The 18,925-nt window shown below is 49.4% G+C and overlaps 1 protein-coding gene across 1 annotated transcript in view; it reads left to right on the top strand.

The window, feature by feature from the left end:
- LOC124613456 (juvenile hormone acid O-methyltransferase-like) overlaps positions 1 to 18,925 on the top strand; it is a 126,277-nt gene that overhangs the window by 61,986 nt on the left and 45,366 nt on the right. The window contains exon 2 of the mRNA XM_047142160.1: positions 8,819 to 8,951. Within this exon, the coding sequence (XP_046998116.1) occupies positions 8,819 to 8,951 (133 nt within the window). The remainder of the gene's footprint in view (positions 1 to 8,818; positions 8,952 to 18,925) is intronic.

The following is an 18,925-nucleotide window of genomic DNA, read 5'->3' as shown; positions in this document are numbered from 1 at the left end:
GGGTATCCCGGGTAATGAGCTCACTGATCGTTTGGCTGGGGGAGCAGTCACTTACCCCCGTTTTCTGTAACCCCTCCTGCAGCGGATTTACGGCTTCACATGAAATCCCACTTGGCACAGTCATGGGCCAATTCTTGGGAGGCTACTCCCCTGTCTAATAAACTTCGTGCAATTAAGGTGACACCAGGCCCGTGGCGTCCTTCCTTTCGCCTCTCCCGAAAGGACTCGACCACACTGTGTCATCTCCGCATTGGCCATAGCCCGCTGACCCATGGTTTTCTTTTGCGTGATGAATCACCCCCACTTTGTGGTTGTGGAGCCTTCCAGTCGGTAGCCCACAGTTTGGTTGAATGCCCCCTTCTTTTGGCTCTGCGTGCTAAGTACAGACCCCCCACACTTTACCTTTGATATTGGCTGACGATTCCCGGATGGTCTCTTTGGTTCTTGGTTTCCTCCGGGAAAGTGGTTTTTATTCTCAGTTTTAAGGTTTTTAATCTCTCTGGTATTGGGGTAGGGCGGTGAGTGTTCGGGTGTCTCCCACTGTAAGCAGTGTTCGGAGATTCCTGATTCACCTCCCTGACCGAATTCCTCTTTTATTCCCCTTTTACTCTGTTTTTATCCCTTTTTTTTAAGGCTTGGTTAGTCTTTCTATTCCCATACGTACTTCGTACATTATAGCAGTTTTACCTTTTAAGTCACAGGTGGTCTTGCCTATGCTGCTTCAGCATAGTGTTGGGTTCGTTCTCTTGCCGACTTACCTCATTTTGTTTTTTACCAATGACAACATGACTGCCTCCTTACGTTTTTCACCTTTTTCCGTTTTATTGTTCTGACTTTACTGAGTTGTCCCATTAGCGGAATAGCGCATATTTGAAACAAAGGACTGATGACCTTGCTATTTGGTCCCTTAAACCTCAAACAACCAACCAACTAATCCCACAGCGGCCACTTGCCATTGGCTCAAGGAGCCAAAAGCTGCTGTACGAAGAGCTTCACGGTCTCCCTCTGTGCTTGAAGTTGCTTCGGAGAAATCTTTCCAGGAAGTCTCTAAAGAGAAGCGAGAGAGCAAGCAAACTAAGAAATTTGCTAAGAAGCAGGACCATCTGCTGGCCCTAACACCACCACTCCCTGTCAATTCTGCATCTCTGTCCCCTGCGGACCTGGATCTCACTGATGCTTCATCCCCCATAGAAAGGGCTACAAATACTAGGCCAGAGGCAGTAAGTGACCCTGAGGCATAACGTGTCTCCTTGCGTGCTTCATGCCTTCCCAGCCTCACCCTCAGTCATCTTCCAGTGGAATTGCAGCAGTTTTCTCCACCACCTGGCTGAGCTAGGGCAACTGTTCAGCTTTTCAGCTTCTCCTGAATTGCCCTCCAGGAAACCTGGTTCCCAACAATGCCGACCCCTGCCCTCTGTGGCAATAAGAGATATTACGGGAACCGTAGCAACTATTACAGTGTGTCAGGTGGAGTTTGCGTCTTTCCTGAACTCAGTATGAAGTGAGCCTGTACCTCTTCAAACCCCTCTTGAAGCTGTGGCTGTCAGGATAAGGACGACGCAGGAAACAACTACCACAATGTATATCTTCTTCCAGATGGTGCAGTACCCCTGAACGCATTGCCTGCACTAATAGATCAACTCCCTAAATCTTTCCTACTTTCGGGAGATTCCAACGCTCATAGCCTCTTTTGGGGTGGCGGTGTTCTGACTGAGGCGGAATGTCGAAAATTTACTGTCACAACTCGAACTCGACTTCTCCCTCTTAAATACTGGGGCTGCCACACATTTCAGTGTGGCACATGGCACGTATTCGGCCATTGATCTCTAGGTTTATAGTCCTGGCCTACTCCCATCTATCCACTGAAGAGCATATTAGGACCTGGGTGGTAGTGACCATTTCCCCATCTTCCTATTATTGCTCCAGCGTCAGGCCCACAGACGCCTGATCAGATGGGCTATGAACAAGGTGGACTGGGGAATTTTCACCTCTGCTGTCACTGATGAATCTCCCCCACACGGTCACATCGATGTGATGGTAGGGTGCCCAAGGCGTAAGGCAGTCCCTTGGTGGTCGCCGGAAGTCGCTGAAGCAATTAAGGAGCGTTGGCGAGCTCTACAGCGGCATAAGCGGCACCCTTCCCTGGAACACCTCGTAGCTTCGAAATGGCTCTGTGCCCGTGTTCGCGACCCGATAAAACAATGGAAGGAATGTTGGGAGAGATAAGTCTCCACCATTGGGTGCAACACGGCACCTTCCCAAGTCTGGGCAAACTTCTCAGGTACCAGGCCCCAACAGCTGTCCGTGGTGTTACCATAAATGGCGAGTTATGTACAGCCAAATGGATGCTTGAACGGAAAGTCCTCTCATTCACTGCACGCTGCAGTGAATCCTGTAACGCCCCATTTACAGAGTGGGAGCTCCTCAGTGCCCTTGCACATGGACCTGGCACAGCTCCTGGGCCTGATCCCATCCACAGCCAGATGAGGAAACATCTCTCATCTGACTACAAGCGACATCTTGTCATCTTCAACCAGATCTGGTGCGATGGCATCTTTCCATCGCAGTGGTGGGAGAGCACCATCATTCCGGTGCTCAAACCTGGAAAAACCCGCTTGATGTGGATAGCTATCCGCCCATCAGCCTCACCAATGTTCTTCGTAAGCTGCTGAAACCTATGGTATGTCGGCAGTTGGGTTGTATCCTGGAGTTGCGTAGCTTGCTGGCTTCCGCCTAGGTCGCTCCACCACTGATAATCTCGTGTCCATAGTCGGCCATCGAAACTGTCTTTTCAAGACAGCAACACCTGGTTGCCGTCTTTCTTTGGCTTACGTAAAGCATATGACATGACCTCGTGACATCATACCCTTGCCAAATTGTATGAGTGGGGTTTCTGGGGGCAGCCTCCCCATTTTTATCCAAAACTTAATGTTACTCCAAACTCTCATGTCGAAGTTGATGCCTCCCATAGTTAAATCCATATCCAGGAGAATGGAGTCCTCCAGGTCTCTGTATTGAGTGCCCCTCTCTTTTTTGTGGCCATTAACGGTCTAGCAGCAGCTGTTGGACCCTCTCACCTTCTCTGTATGCAGACCACTTCTGCATTTCGTACTGCTGCTCCAGTACTGGTGCTGCTGAGCGTCTCCTACAGGGAGCCATCCACAAGGCGCAGTCATGGGCTCTAGCCCATGGCTTCCAGTTTTCCGCCATGAAGACGTGTAATGCATTTCTGTCGGCGTCGTACCGTTTATCTGGAACCAGCACTTTACCTTCATGACGATCCACTCTCTGTGGTGGAGATATCGATTCTTAGGTCTGATTTTCGACGATCGTATAACTTGGCTTCCTCATCGTAGTCAGCTTAAATCGCAGTGTTGGCAGCACCTCAATGCCCTCTGCACTCTGAGTAACACCAAATAGGGTGCAGATCACTCCACGCTGCCGCAGCTCTACAGAGCCCTTGTTAAAGCCCGCCTTCACTATGGGAGTGTGATTTATGGTTCAGCAGCGCCCTCAGAATTGAGTTTCCTCGACCCATTGCACCATTGTGGAGTTCGATTAGCGACAGCTTCTTTCAGGACGAGTCCGGTAACAAGCATAATGGTAGAGGCTAGAGTCCCTCCTTTGAATATCAGACGTGCCCAACTGCTCGCCAGTTGCTTTGCACGCATTCATAGCTCTCCTGAACATCCTAATTACCATGTTCTTTTCCCATCTGTGGCAGTTCGCCTCCCGCATTGGCGGCCCAAGTCAGGGCTAACGATTGGGGTTCGCGTGCGATCGCTTGTCTGGAGTCCTTGGCTGTACCACTTCTCCTCGAGGTCCAGTCACATACACCTCCGTGTTGTAGCTGTAGGCCGAAGCTTCGCTTGGATGTTTCGCGTGCCCCTAAGGACTCAGTTAACCCTGCGGCTCTCCACTGTCACTGCCTCTCGATTCTTGAAGTGTTCGGGTCTCTGAAGTGGTTTACACCGATGGCTGATGGTAATGTTGGCTTCGCCTTTGTCCAAGAAGGCCATATTGAACAGCATTACTTGCCTGATTGCTGCAGTGTATTCACTGCAGAGCTGGTGGCAATATCTAGTGTACTTCAGTATACCTGTTCATGTCCCAAGGAATCGTTTCTTCTGTGTACTGACACCTGGGCGTCCATCGAGTCCATCTATGCCCTGGACCAGTCCCGTCATTCAGTGGTGTTTGTGTGGACCCCAGGACACGTCATCTCACGCAGCGAACTTGTCGACAGGCTGGCGAAAGAGGCTACATGGAAACCGCTTCTGGAGATGGGCATCTCTGAACCTGACCTGTGTTCTGACTTACGCCAGTGTTTTTCGGCTTTGGGAGACAAATGGCATAACAGTACACACAACAGACTGGGTGTCGTTAAAGAGACAACGAATGTGTGGAAGTCTTCCATACGGGCATCTCGCAGGGAGTCAGTTGTCCTCTGCCGGCTCTTCATTGCCCACCTTGGGTGACCCACAGTTACCTCTTGCGCCGTGAAGACCCGCCTCATTGCCGATGCGATGCCCGATTCACAGTGGCCCATATTCTGGTGCACTGTCCCACTTTGACTGCCCAGCGACGATATCTTGGGTTACTGGCCTCGTTGCCGCTCATTTTATCTGACAAAGCCCCATTCTCTGATTTAGTTTTACGTTTTATTCGTGAGGGTGTGATTTTATTATGTGATCTGAGTTTTAGTACATGTCCTTTGTCCCTGTGTCCTCCACCCTAGTGCTTTAAGGGTTGAGATTTTAATGTGAAGCATAGTGGTTGGCATTTCCTTTTTATTCTCTTCTATTTTACCATCTGTTTTTTATTGTCTTTTGTTCCTTTCAGTGTTTGTTGCCTTTGCTTCGCTCTTCTGGTTTTCATTTCTTTCCGTTTTGTGTTATATGTCTGTTTTATTCTCCCTTGTGGCATTGTTTTATTAGGAACAAGGGACAGATGACCTCATAGTTTGGTCCCTTCCCCCCACTTCTAAGCCAACCAACCTGTCGATAGTCTTTTGGTTAACACTGGGATCCCTCCCCTTTAAATTCGGCAGTCCAAGCCTTTGTTTTCCTACGCCATAACTATCTGCTATTCCCCTGCTAACCCCTCTCGTTCTTTTAGCGGATGCAGGCCATCGCCTGTCCGCTTCCCGTCCTTACATGCGTCTACTGGTTGGGCTCTGCCTTGCGTCTCTCCACCTCAACTTCCATCTCTTTGTCCTCTTCCCAAGTGCCCTCCCAGCCACACCACTTCGTTAGTTCCTCGGCTTCAGATTTGGATTGACCTCTTCCAGGGTCTGAAAGCCTCCATCACTCCAATGGCGTTCCATTGTTTTGCATGCTCTTATGGGAGTGTGAGGATGGCATCATTTTTTCAGCTGATGGTTCTAAATCTGCTGATGAGGGATATCCCTTCTGTTGGTGTGGAACACCATCTACTGCAGAAAGTTGCTGGCCATCTATTGGGCCCTATGTTTTATTAAATGGTCATCACTCACCTAAGTTTTATTATGTACAGATTCAATGAGCGGCCTTCAGTCCATCACTCGTTTTTCCCGCCATTTTTGGTCTTGGCCATCTATGACTTTGTTGCTGATCAGTGAACATCTGGCTGGGGCTCAGCCATCCACCCCACAATTCTCAGTGGTCTCTCTGGGGTGAATTTGCTGATTCACATCAAATCCCATTTTGCTTAATCATGGCCTGATACTTCGGAGGCTACCCCCATCTAATCAGCTTCGCGCTATCGAGACTTGCACCATGTGGCATTCTTCCCTTTGCCTCTCCCAGTGGGAATCCACCAACCTCTGTCATTTTCGTATTGATCATATTAGATTGACGCATGGGCTCTTACTCTGTAATGACCCTCCACCCTGGTACGTACTCTCAGACACAAGTTCCCAAATTTTCCCCCAGAATTTGAATCCCATAGTGTAGGCGTTGTTTAGAGATGTTGACCTTGCCTCTATACTGGCAGGGTTCTCCCCTCCCTTCCCCTACATTTTGTCTGTTCTGTTTCAACCTCATCTTCTTCCCCTGGTGTTGCCCTGCTGTAATATGGTAATGTGGTTTGAGTGTTGCGACGAGTTTGTGGTGGAGTTGGTGCCCCACTGCACATAGTATTTCTGGGGTGCCCCTGCTCTTCCCGTTTCAACCTCCCTGCCCCTTCCGTTCTTTCCTCTTCCTGTTACACTGACACTCCTTGTCCCTCTTTGTCTGCATGTTGACTGGACTGTGCTGTTGTTCCTTCTTTGCTTTCTGCTATCCTACATCAAGGGACCAATTATCTCACTGTTTGGTACCCTCCTCCAAATTAGGCCAACAACCAACCTGACTAAAATGAGACTGTTATTTGGAATGCGCCAAAATTTTCTGTGCCAACATCTCCATCTCCCCTCCCTGGATTATCCTGTCCTCCATATTCTCCTACCCCAAGCTCAGTCTGTGGCCCCCATGACCCTTTAGCATATGTTATGTTCATTCTTAGAGAGTTACAGGGGCAACCATCCTTTGAACTGGTGATGTGGAACTGTGGATCAGATGAAACGTGCTTTTGTGTCTTTAGCCAGAGAGGAACGTTCTTTGCTGTCAGGAACGTGTAGTGTTTGCAGTGGAGCTGACAGGCGTTAGCAGAGCCCTCCATTTTATTAAATAATCACTAACTTGATAGTATTTTAAAGTGTACTGTCTCCATTAGCGTTATCTGTCGAGCAATGCTGGTCTTGCAGGCTTCAGTTGTCTTTCTATTGGTCCCAAGTCATGTGGGAAACTTGAGGAATGAAATGACCGATAGTTTGACTAGGAGACCATTTACTTGCTCCTTGTTCTCTTTGACGACCTCAGGTGCGGATTTGCACGTGTATACCAGATCTTTATTAACTCTACACAATCCAGGAGACAGCTGCAGTATGATGCTCGTCCTTGCACATCTCTGAGAAGGAATCCACAGTCCTATGTAGTCCCCAAATTGGTCATACCACCTTAGTCAATAGTTAAGTCTGTGTAAGAAGCCACCCCCATTGCAGTTGTGGAGCCTTACACACGGTAATCATACCTATTGGAATGTCCCATACTTTTGGCCCTTCATCCTAAGTATGGACTTCCAAACTCACAACCTCTAGCATTGGCAGGTGAATCCTCGGTGGTTGAACTGGTTCTTTTTTCTCCTTGAAAGTGGTTTTTTATTCTCAGCTATACAGTGTTCATCTAATTCCATAGTAGGACCAGAGTGTTTCACCTGCAGTAGGCCCTCTCCCCTTCACCAGGCTACGCTTTCATCGTCCGTTTACTATGTTACAATCGCTTCTAGATTCGTTTACCGTCTCTCAGCCGTACCCACTTCCCTGTGGACTCTTGATCGACGGATCATGGTTTGGACAGCTGTGGATGGGACGTTTCTTGCCCCTTACAGGGCCCTGAGAGAAGCCCAGCTGCCGATTTCCCTATTCCTTAATCTTGTTTTTAGTAATGACTGTACAAAAGACGCCGCACAGTGTGACTGTGCGGTTTGAAGCGCCGTGTAACAGATTACGCGACCTCTCCTAACGGAGGTTAGTCCTCCCTCGGGCGTGGGTGTGTGGATTGCTATTAGCATAAGTTAGTTTAAGTAGTGTGTACGTCTAGGGACCGATGACCTCAGCAGTTTTGTCCATTAGGAACACACACACACACACACACACACACACACACACACACACACACACACACACACACATTTTGTACAAGAGACTTGCATTATAGGCTCCTCGCATTTACTATTACCAAGCTCCCAAATAGATCAGAAATCTTTCTCAGTGGACATCACTACTTCTGGATACACGAGTCTTAGATCAAGGGTCTAAGGACCTCGTTGTTTGCTCCCTTACCACTTCCCCTCCCTCAATCAGCCAACCCATCAACGACTAAAACTGGTTGTGTAAATAGAGTATTTAATCAGCAGATCAATGTGGTAATGACATTTTTCAGATATGAGCTGTGGGCACCACGTGCTGAAAATATATTGCTTAGTTCTGTTTTCTTGTTTTTATTATTGACATTCCCACTGACGCCCATTACATTTTCATCATTCCCATTGTTCTGGACTAGATATTCTTCGCTCTGAAACAGTCATTGCGCTGTATTGGAATGGCAGGGGTCAGACATAGCGTGGTGGGGATTGATCGTCCATTTGATCTGTGGGAGACGGTCTGCTCGGACGTATGTACTGGCCCGATCCATATCTTCTTCCACAACTCTTCCTCAGCTTCGGCATCAGTACTACCTTAAACGTCTTCTTCGTAACACTCCTATATACTTTAATCTTCAGAACACGAACTTCGCCGACATCACTAATTGCGAAGGAACTTTCCTCGGATTGAGGGACTGAGGTCCTATTTAGTGCCTCAACCCTCAACCAAACAACGCATGACCCTTAGTTTGGAGCCCACTCAAATGATTATGAAATTGCCTGCAGTTTTGCACAGTCTGCCCTGCCCTTCACTCTACGCATTCAAATGATAGTTTGGTATCAAATTGCTGAAGTAGTTCGTGGAACTAACTACAGTGAATTTCCGAAATCTCCGTATTTCTCTTAACTCGCTATCCTGGCGCAACTTAGAATAAGATTCCATTCCGCTTCCGTCTCTTGACTCATCGCAACAAGTGAGACACAAGAAGTGGCTCCCTGCATCATGCGAGTAGCAGTGTATGTATTTTGTGGATTGCATGTTTAGTTAGATCTTTAAACAGATTGAAGAAAGTTAAAGTTAATTCTGCCGCAGCCCTTGTCTGTCACAGTATGTTACCTGTAAAGTCCTATGCTCACAGTAAACAATGCCTTGCAGCCAGGTGATGGAGAACATCTACAAGCTCCTGATCAAAGGTGGAGAAGCGTTTATCGTGATGATCATCTACACGGCTGTGGATTCCCTGTATCTGGCTCTGTCAAGGGCGGATTATTGGACTATGTATGTGCAGGTGAGCAAGAAAAATATTTGCATGTAGGAAAGACAAAAAAGCATTGTAAAACGCTTCCTTTTGTAGAAAGCTGCTGAGAAAAACGTGCAAAACTGTGGCGTACTTTGCATATAAATGTAATATTTAAGTTTTACTGGTAAATGACGTCCAAGAAAGCAGTGTCCCCCCAGGGGGTCCACAACTCTTTTGGGGACACGTGCGTAGCGAGCACGGGACTCCGAGCTAATGTGGCCCTCCTTCCTTTCCGGGCTGCATACCCTCCCTTTCCGCATCCTTCCCCGTCCCCCATCATCGCCCCCCCCCCCCCTCATCACTGGCTCTTTCTTTCCCTTTCTCCCCCTCTGGGAGTATGGTTTGTGCCTATGTCCGGAGACGGACGCTCGAAACTGTTACAAATTCCTTGCTTTCTTTACTGGCAAGTTTTCGTCCTTCCTCTGTCCTTCCTCTGTCCTTCCTCTGTCCTTCCTCTGTCCTTCCTCTGTCCTTCCTCTGTCCTTCCTCTGTCCTTCCTCTGTCCTTCCTCTGTCCTTCCTCTGTCCTTCCTCTGTCCTTCCTCTGTCCTTCCTCTGTCCTTCCTCTGTCCTTCCTCTGTCCTTCCTCTGTCCTTCCTCTGTCCTTCCTCTGTCCTTCCTCTGTCCTTCCTCTGTCCTTCCTCTGTCCTTCCTCTGTCCTTCCTCTGTCCTTCCTCTGTCCTTCCTCTGTCCTTCCTCTGTCCTTCCTCTGTCCTTCCTCTGTCCTTCCTCTGTCCTTCCTCTGTCCTTCCTCTGTCCTTCCTCTGTCCTTCCTCTGTCCTTCCTCTGTCCTTCCTCTGTCCTTCCTCTGTCCTTCCTCTGTCCTTCCTCTGTCCTTCCTCTGTCCTTCCTCTGTCCTTCCTCTGTCCTTCCTCTGTCCTTCCTCTGTCCTTCCTCTGTCCTTCCTCTGTCCTTCCTCTGTCCTTCCTCTGTCCTTCCTCTGTCCTTCCTCTGTCCTTCCTCTGTCCTTCCTCTGTCCTTCCTCTGTCCTTCCTCTGTCCTTCCTCTGTCCTTCCTCTGTCCTTCCTCTGTCCTTCCTCTGTCCTTCCTCTGTCCTTCCTCTGTCCTTCCTCTGTCCTTCCTCTGTCCTTCCTCTGTCCTTCCTCTGTCCTTCCTCTGTCCTTCCTCTGTCCTTCCTCTGTCCTTCCTCTGTCCTTCCTCTGTCCTTCCTCTGTCCTTCCTCTGTCCTTCCTCTGTCCTTCCTCTGTCCTTCCTCTGTCCTTCCTCTGTCCTTCCTCTGTCCTTCCTCTGTCCTTCCTCTGTCCTTCCTCTGTCCTTCCTCTGTCCTTCCTCTGTCCTTCCTCTGTCCTTCCTCTGTCCTTCCTCTGTCCTTCCTCTGTCCTTCCTCTGTCCTTCCTCTGTCCTTCCTCTGTCCTTCCTCTGTCCTTCCTCTGTCCTTCCTCTGTCCTTCCTCTGTCCTTCCTCTGTCCTTCCTCTGTCCTTCCTCTGTCCTTCCTCTGTCCTTCCTCTGTCCTTCCTCTGTCCTTCCTCTGTCCTTCCTCTGTCCTTCCTCTGTCCTTCCTCTGTCCTTCCTCTGTCCTTCCTCTCTCTCTGTCCTTCCTCTGTGGCGTTCGAGACCCCTCTTCTTTCCTTTCCTCTTTTTTCCTCCCTGTGCGTGTCTGAAGCCCGACCCACGCACTTCCATGCGTAGCCGGTGACGGGGTAACGCGTAATTCCCCGCCCCGGGTAGACAGGTAGGACACGTACGTACCCCCTGGTAACGGCCACGCCCAGGGAGGGGTGATTACCCGAGCTGATACCTTCCCAAAGTGCCGATTGGTCCCTCCGTCCGTTTGGCGGGAGGTGTGACCTGAGGTGTGAACAATCACCTAAGGTGGGAGTGCTATCAGAGAGGGCCCCCACAAGGGAGGAGCGCGCCATCGGAGACGCCGGTAATCATGGGGGATTCTTCCGCAATGGTTTCCTCACCTTCCACTGTCTGCTCACAAGCGTAAGTTCACTGAGTGTCAGCCACAGACAGTTCTTCCATCGTTGCCACAGTTCTTTGTTGTTTCTCGGTCTGACGAAGGTCACAACTTCCCCATGGTCAACCCTTTCATTATTCAGAAAGGTGTCGACGCAATTGCAGGTCCTGTAAAGTCTTGTTCCAGATTACGGAATGGCACCCTGTTGTTAGAAACAGTCATTGCCCTCCAGGCACAAAAATTGCTTCGTACTTCACTACTACACACCTTCCCTGTCCGGGTGGAACCGCACCATACTTCAAATTCCTCGCGTGGAGTCGTTTATACATGCTCCCTCGATGGATTGTCTGACGAAGAAATTCAGCACTACCTGTCTGACCAGGGCGTAACGGCTGTTCATTGAGTCATGAAAACGGTTGACACGAACATCATTCCAACCCGCACTATCTTCTTGACATTTAACAAAGTTCAACTCCCGTCGAAAATCAAAGCAGGCTATGAGATAATTTCCATTCGCCCTTACGTCCCAAACCCTACGCGTTGCTATCGGTGTCAGCGGTTCAATCATACCAGCCAGTCCTGTTCCAATCGGGCCAAATGTGTTACGTGTGGCAAGGATGCCCATGAGGGTGTTTGTCCACCTCCATCCCCTCGCTGCATCAACTGTACGGGTGACAACGCTGCTTCCTCTCGAGATTGTCCCGTTTTTAAGGACGAAAAGCTCATCCAGGAAATCAGAGTAAAGGAAAATGTGTCGACCTTTGCTGCTCGAAAATTATTCGCCAGTCGACAGCCCACCATGCCTCAGACAGGAAAATACAGCACTGTCCTTGCTTCTCCTCGACCAACAAAGGAGGCGGCCACGCAGACTTCCGACCTCACCTTTAGTGCCACGGTCGTCAGATCGGCCAGCGCAAAGATCGCCTGTTCAACCTCACCACTTTCGCCTGCCCACTCTCTGGCTCACCCTTCGTCGGGTTCTGCTAAGTCTCAAGCCCAAAGTCACACACCAATACTTCGAAAAAAGAGCATACTCGTGAAGAGTTTTTACGTACCGCAACTTCCCAACCATCGCTTCCTCCTTCATCTAAACATCATACTTCCAAGAAGGCTACAAAAAAAACCAGTTCCTCTCCTTCTCCGCCAAGGCGTGTCCTATCTACAGCACCACCTGGCGGAAATCGCCCTCGGCCGTCTTCTGTGTCGCCGAGGTGCACTGCTGGCTGCCGACCAACCGGCCGATCGCTGGTGGCAGGAGCTGCTCCTGAACAACCTACGGATCAGGATCTTCTGTCTTCGGCTGAATGCCATTCCATGCTGTCGGTCGCAAGCTCAGAGCAGTCGTTGAGTTGACGGCAACCTTGGTCACATTCCTCCATTTTTCTGTCCACCCTATGTCCATTATCCACTGGAATATCTGCCGTATTCGAGCCAATCGGGATGAATTGTCCATCCTCCTACGATCCTACTCGCCGGTCATCTTCTGTCTTCAGGAAACAAAGCTGCGTCCCCATGACTGCTTTGTTCTCTCATTTTCAGTCTGTCCGATTTGATCTCCCCTCTGTTGAAGGCACTCCAGCCCATGGAGGACTCATGATTCTTCTCCATGATACTCTCCATTATCACCCAATCCATTCAAACACTTCCTTCCAAGCTGTCGCCGTCCGTCTTTGCCTTTCCGGATACACGTTCTCTCTTCGTACTGTATACATTCCATCATCCACACCAATGGCACGAGCTGATCTCCTTCATCTTCTTGGTCAGCTTCCACCCCCCCTATTTGCTGGTTGGGGACTTAAATGCCCACCACCTGCTTTGGGGATCTCCACATCCTTGTCCACGTGGCTCACTATTGCTAGACGTCTTCCACCAAGCGGATCTAGTTTGCCTCAACACTGGGGTCCCTACATTTTTGTCTGCCTCCACGACAAATTTATCTCATTTGGACCTTGCGGTCGGTACTGTTCCGGTAGCTCGGCGCTTCGAATGGTTCGCCCTTGATGATACATACTCGAGTGACCACTTTCCATGTGTCCTTAGACTGCAGCCTCAACTGACATACTTGAGCCCGCGACGCTGGAAGTTTGCCCAAGCTGATTGGACACTTTTTTCGTCTCTAGCGACATTCGATGACCATCTCTTTCCCAGCGTCGACGATGAGGTCACACATATTACCGACGTTATTCTTACAGCTGCGGAACATTCAATACCACGCACCTTCGAATTGCCCCGGCGCCCCCCCCCCCCCCCCCCCCCCCCCAGTTCCTTGGTGGAACGATGCATGCAGTGATGCAATACGTGAGCGGCGACGTGCTCTCCGCGTTTTCCGCCACCATCCTACATTGGCCAACTGTATCCGCTATAAGCAGTTTCGTGCGCGATGCCGTCGTGTCATCCGCGATAGCAAGAAGGCAAGCTGGAAATTCTTTATTAGCTCATTTCACACCTTCACTCACTCCTCGGAAGTTTGGAGTCGGCTTCGACGGTTCTCAGGCGCGCCTAGTTTCTCCCCGGTCTCTGGGCTCACTGTCGCCCATGATACATTAGTGGACCCCGTCGCAATTTCTAACTCGTTGGGTCAGCAATTTGCTGAGATTTCGAGCTCTTCAAAGTACCCGCCAGCGTTTCTCCCGAAGAAACACGCAGCGGAAGTGCGACATCTTGTTTTCGCCTCTCAAAATCGCGAAAGCTGCAATACTGTTTTCTCCAAGCGGGAACTACAACATGCACTCCCTTCTTCTCGCTCCTCCGCCCCAGGATCGGATGGTATCCACGTCCAAATGTTGCTGCATTTATCAACCCATAGTCTGCGTTACCTCCTTCGCCTTTATAATCGAATTTGGACCGACAGAACTTTTCCCAGACGATGGCGGAAAGCTATCGTCGTGCCTGTTCCGAAACCTGGAAAGGACAAACATCTCCCCTCTAGCTATCGCCCCATTTCTCTCACGAGTAGTGTCTGTAAGGTTTTGGAGCGTATGGTGAATTACCGTGTAACGTGGTGGCTGGAATCCCGCAGTGTTTTAACACCTGCCCAATGCGGATTCCGAAAGCATCGTTCTGCAGTTGACCATCTTGTTGCTCTCTCCGCTTACATCATGAACAATTTTCTCCGGAAACGCCAAACAGTAGCAATATTTTTTGACCTGGAGAGAGCATACGATACCTGTTGGAGGACAGGCAACCTCCGCACACTGTTCTCTTGGGGCTTTCGAGGTCGGCTGCCCCTTTTTCTTCGCGAATTTATGGCAGAGCGCACATTTAGGGTGCGGGTAAACACTACTCTCTCCCGTATTTTCTCCCAAGAAAACGGGGTACCCCAGGGCTCCGTGCTGAGTGTTGTGCTGTTTGCCATGTCCATCAGTCCAATTATGGATTGTCTCCTTCCTGATGTCTCGGGCTCCCTCTTTGTGGACGATTTTGCGATCTGCTACAGCTCTCAACGGACCAGCCTTCTTGAACGACGTCTTCAAGGATGTCTCGATCGCCTCCACTCTTCGAGCATCGAAACCGGCTTCCGTTTCTCTCCCAGTAAGACCGTTTGTGGTAATTTTTGGCGACGTAAGGAGTTTCTTCCGCCCTCCTTACATCTAGGTCCTGTCAACCTTCCGTTTTCAGACGTCGCTAAATTCTTGGGTCTTAAGTTTGACAGAAAACTGTGCTGGTCCTCCCACGTTTCCTATCTTTCGGCTCGCTGTCTGCGATCCCTTAACACCCTCCGTGTCCTGAGTGGTACCTCCTGGGGAGCGGACCGAGTGGTCCTTCTCCGCCTCTATCGCGCCTTAGTGCGCCCTAAATTGGACTATGGAAGCATAGTCTACTCCTCTGCTTGGCCGTCTACTCTTCGGCGTCTCGACTCTATCCACCACCGTAGGTTACGTTTAGTGTCTGGAGCTTTTTACACCAGCCCTGTGGAAAGCCTTTATGCTGAGACTGCTGAACCTCCGCTGTCCAATCGGCGAGCAGTCCTTCTGAGTCATTATGCTAGCCATCTGTCTTCCATGCCTGCTAATCCAGCCCATGACCTTTTTTTCGACGCCTCCTTCGGTGTAGGGTATGCAGGCCGCCCCTCCTCCCTACTACCACCGGGAGTCCGCTTCCGTCAGCTGCTCCATTCTCTTTCCTTCCGCTTTCCTAAAACCTTCTTGACAACTTGGGGTACAGCACCGCCTTGGCTCCGTCCCAGGATCTGCCTGCTCCGTGACCTTTGTCGATTTCCCAAGGATGGTACCCCTACACTTGTTTATCGTCGGGCATTTGCTGCTCTATGTGCACAAATGACGGACGCCACATTTATTTACACCGACGGCTCGAAAACATCGTTAGGTGAAGGGAGTGCCTATATTGTTGGCGACACCCCAAATCACTTTCGGCTTCCCGACCAGTGTTCGGTTTATACTGCGGAGCTTTACGCTGTTCTCCAGGCTGTCCACTACATCCGCCGCCATCAGCGGATACAGTACGTAATCTGCTCAGATTCTCTCAGCTCTCTCCTCAGTCTCAAAGCTCTTTACCCTGTGCACCCTCTGGTCCACCGGATTCAGGACTGTCTGCGCTTGCTGCACATGGGGGGCGTCTCGGTGGCGTTCCTCTGGCTCCCGGGACACGTTGGTATCTGTCGAAATGAGGCGGCCGATATTGCAGCCAAGGCTGCAGTCTCTTCTTCGGCAAGCTATTCAATCGATTCCCTTCGCCGATCTACGGAGCGTTTTATGTCGTCGTGTTGTTCATTTATGGCACGCACATTGGGAGACACTTCCCAATAATAAATTGCGGGACGTGAAAGCTCTTCCTTGTGCTTGGACCTCTTCCTCCCAAACGCGTCGTCGGGAGGAGGTAATTTTCACTAGACTCCGGATAGGACACTGTCTTTTTAGCCATCGACATCTTTTAAGCGGCGATCCTCCCCCACTCTGTCCCCACTGCTCTCAGCTGTGGACGGTAAGACACCTTTTAATCGAGTGCCCCTATTTTAATTCGTTACGCTCCCGTCTACAGCTATCGCCTGATATATCGTCGATTTTAGCAGATGACACGCGCTCAGCCGACCGCGTTCTCAAGTTTATTAGTGCCAGTGAAATGACGTCAGTCATTTGAAGCTTTTTTGGGGGAAAACCAACCCCTTTCTGTAGTGGATTTTTAAGCCTTCCTTCTGCTTTCAGTTTCTCCAATTTTATGACTTCCGTTCCCATTGCTGCTGGTTTTCAATTTCGGTTTTTACTGTTTCCCAAGTCACGGACCGGGCGCTAATGACCATAGCAGTTTTGCGCCCTAAAACCAAAAACAAAAAAACAAATTCACGGAGTGATCTAGTCTTTCTGGGCTGATCATTCCCAATATCTGAAATAAGGCTTTTAGGCTTCCTAGACAATCGTGCCTGCAAAATGTGTTTTCCGCCGCTCACTATAAGAACTGGCGACTTCCTTGCGTCAAGGGGCTTATAGTCATACCTCCATTAGACATGTACTCCAGCTACTCTCTCCATATTATCCCATCTTCTGATGTGAGAATACATGGAGTTTCAAAACATTCCCACCATTTGCACAAAAGCTCCGTTTACAGCATTCTCTCTCAAATGGCTTCCTCCACTCACATCGAGCCAACTGCCTTCTGCAATGGACCGGCGGCTGGCTCAGGTGAACTGGCGCCCTTGTGTCCAACCCTAAGGAGGGGGTGGAGAGAGCTTCAGGCAGAAGCCCCTCTGGAGGTAAGGACCACTGAACACTGTTCCCCAGAATCACTCGCACGGCCATATCGCTGCACTCAGCATTTGTGGCCCTGAATCCTTGTTCACGGTCTCCTCCGCTACGACTCCCCAGGGTACAAGCACGTTGTAGGTTATATATGCAGTTAACATAACATCCTGCACACAATTTCCCCACGTAGAAAAGTTATTACCCACACCCAGCAAATGTACTACTGGGAATACTGAGATCATGATCTAAAATACGAATGCTAATGACTTCCAATGCTGTTAAAGTGAAAGAGAATCATACTACCTCTCAACGTTATCATCTGGCGAATCGCTGAGAATAGCTGCAGCAATTTAGTCATCTATTTTCCACGCGCGAAAAGTGGTATTTTTCTGAAGAAAATTAAGTCTCCTAGACCTGTCACAAAGATCATTGAAATAGAGAAGCATGGACTGAAGGAAAAGTCACCATCAGCAACTGAAAATTCCTAGTCTTCTTTCAAGTTTCCTTAACTTCCAGCTAGTCGGCAAACCCTTTCTCGGCATCATTCTTAGCTGGCATCAGCTTCCATTTTGGGGATGGCGGAGAGCTAGTTCTACTATCACGTCATTCAGCCATGTGACTTGCATCTTCTGACTGCTGACAACTTAACACTTACTGAGGGTGTGTGACAGACAGCGTCGCATTCAAATTACAATGCTGCCTTCATTTACCTCAAATGGAGGTATTTGCTCAGGAAGAGACTCCTTTATGTACGGGCGAAGAAATGACGGGTGGAAGACCAAATAATACGGTTTCTTGACTGTAGACAGTTGTTCGAAGCTGCATGTTTCAATGAACTGAACCTGGGGTTTGTTCAATTTGTCTACCGTCAATCGTATTCAGAAACTTAAATAAAAGCCCCTACATTTGTTTCGAAAGAAGTAATCGTTACAGTAAGATAAATATTGTGGGATGACAGGACAGTACTACTATCTGAGTAAGAAACATCGGAAATGTTAAGAACGATGGTACAGATTCCACAGAAAATCCCTCCTGTCTATTTCAGTTGCAATCTTTCTCCACACCATAACGGTCACATGTTCGTTCGAATGATATTACGTTATCCCCATAGAAAAGGGATTTTTTCAGCAAGCTGGACGAGAAATATCATCGAACAGTCCCTGTGTGAACATGTCTACTATGTGCTGCACCGAAAGAAACCCACAGGTCAAGACGTCCTTCAAAGTTGAAAGCACACATGCTACTGTACGCTTACTCTTGTACCGGCAGCACAGTAAAAGAGAAACAAGAGCCAGCTCCGCATAGCGCGGCCATAGCGCTTTGTGTAGCGTGTTGTACACTCATGCTAATAAATTAAGGATAATTGCAGAATGTGGTGCCGCACAACGTGGCACTATACAAAACTGGTGCTAATATCATAGGCACGTAGGGAACACACACGACACAGATCTGTAAGGCGACCGTATTGGTGATAAGTTGAGAACCGCTCCGAAACACTTGCGCTACAAAACGCCACTGTTTCCTGTGCCTGTAGCATGACATCAATATTGTATATGATCACCGTGCACACGTACACACGCCGCACAACGGGTTGGCATACTCTGGATCAGGTGGTCGAGCAGCTGCTGGGATATAGCCTCCCATTCTTGCACCAGTGCCTGTCGGAGCTCTTCAAGTGTCATGGGGATTTGAAGACGTGCATCGATACGTCGACTGAGAGTATGCCATACGTGCTCGATGGGGTTTAGGTCTGGAGAACAGGCAGGCCACTCCATTCGTCTGGTATCTTCTGTTTGAAGGTGGTACTCCAAGATGGCAGCTCGGTGGGGCCGTGCGTTATCCATCAGGAGGAAGGTGGGACCCACTGCACTCCTGAAAAGGTAGATGTACTGGTCCAAAATGACGTCCCGATACCTGTTCCGATACACCTGACCTGTTAGTTCCTCTGTCACACATGCAGGGGTATACGTGCACCGATCACAATCCCACCCCACATCATCAAACGACGACCTCCATACAGGTCCCTTTCACGGACATAAAGGGTTTGGTATCTGGTTACTGGTTCACACCAGATGAAAACCGGCGAGAATCACTGTTCAGACTATACCTGGACTCGTCTGTGAACGTAACCTGGGACCACTGTTCCAATGACCATGTACTGTGTTCTTGACACCAGGCTTTACGGGCTCTCCTGTGACCAGGGGTCAGTGGAATGCGCCTTGCAGGTCTCTGGGCGAATAAACCATGTCTGTCCATACTAAAATGTAGACTTTCACGGCCGTACATATGTCCATTATAATTATCCGGGCTGTTATGCTGTGGTCGGTTGATGAATTCTGTGT

The sequence above is a fragment of the Schistocerca americana genome, chromosome 4 (assembly GCF_021461395.2).
Source record: "Schistocerca americana isolate TAMUIC-IGC-003095 chromosome 4, iqSchAmer2.1, whole genome shotgun sequence".
NCBI lineage: Eukaryota > Metazoa > Arthropoda > Insecta > Orthoptera > Acrididae > Schistocerca > Schistocerca americana.
Note: the sequence above shows the minus strand (reverse complement) of the source record. Positions and strands in the feature narration are given on the sequence as shown.